This window comes from Myotis davidii, unplaced genomic scaffold (genome assembly GCF_000327345.1).
Source record: "Myotis davidii unplaced genomic scaffold, ASM32734v1 scaffold520, whole genome shotgun sequence".
NCBI lineage: Eukaryota > Metazoa > Chordata > Mammalia > Chiroptera > Vespertilionidae > Myotis > Myotis davidii.
Window position 1 is genome coordinate 3635896 of NW_006292908.1, and position 779 is coordinate 3636674.

Sequence of the window (779 nt, forward strand, 5' to 3'; positions counted from 1 at the left end):
ATAAGTCAATGGGGAAAATATTATTGGGTGAGGATTAACCAAAAAGAGAGGGGGCCTGTTTGATCACTCTTTTCAGCTCAAAAGTTCTAAGTCCAGCGTCATTCGCTTTCTTCAGAGAGTTGTTTTCAACACAACACACCAACGCCAGACAGGAACCTCCTTCCCAGGACAGGAATACATCTGAAGACAGAGTCAGCGATGAGTGGGATTGGGAAGCGAATATGAAAAGAGATGGTTACCACGATCTGAAAATAGTCACTAGGAATGACTACGTCTCCGTTCTTTATCCAGTTCACGGTGGGCACCGGCTTTCCCGAGACCGCACACTCGAACTCGATGTCCATGCTCTCGTAGGCGTAGAGGTTGGAGGGGTGATTTAGGAACCAGGGCGGGACTGCGGAGACAGGGAACACAAGTGAGTGGCCCGAGGTGCGAATTTGCATGGAATGTTTGCACTGAGTTAAAAACACTGCTCTGGGATAGGAAATATTTGTAATTCAAATAATTCCCCTAAACCCTTAGTTTGTTATAGAAGAACTACTTTAGAACACATCTATTTATCTATTTCCTTCTCCTCTCACCCCCTCCCCATGACCAAATGCAGTTAAACAGCTTCAGTTCATGGTGTTTTACCAGAAGAAAAATAGAGAGAGAGAGAGAGAGAGAAAGAGGGAAAAAACACTAAGAGGAGACCCTGGCCAAAACACACAGTGCCAAGAAGGTGAGCAAACACACCAAGAACAGCATGCCACACATGCCAGTTCCCCCGAAACAGCAAG

General features: G+C 45.8%; 1 protein-coding gene across 1 annotated transcript in view; it reads right to left on the reverse strand.

Moving 5' to 3' along the window:
* Positions 1 to 381, reverse strand: part of DCC (DCC netrin 1 receptor) — a 349712-nt gene extending 349331 nt beyond the window's left edge. The window contains exon 1 of the mRNA XM_015565696.1: positions 240 to 381. Within this exon, the coding sequence (XP_015421182.1) occupies positions 240 to 344 (105 nt within the window). The 5' untranslated portion in view covers positions 345 to 381. The remainder of the gene's footprint in view (positions 1 to 239) is intronic.
* Between the last annotated feature and the right edge of the window lie 398 nt (positions 382 to 779).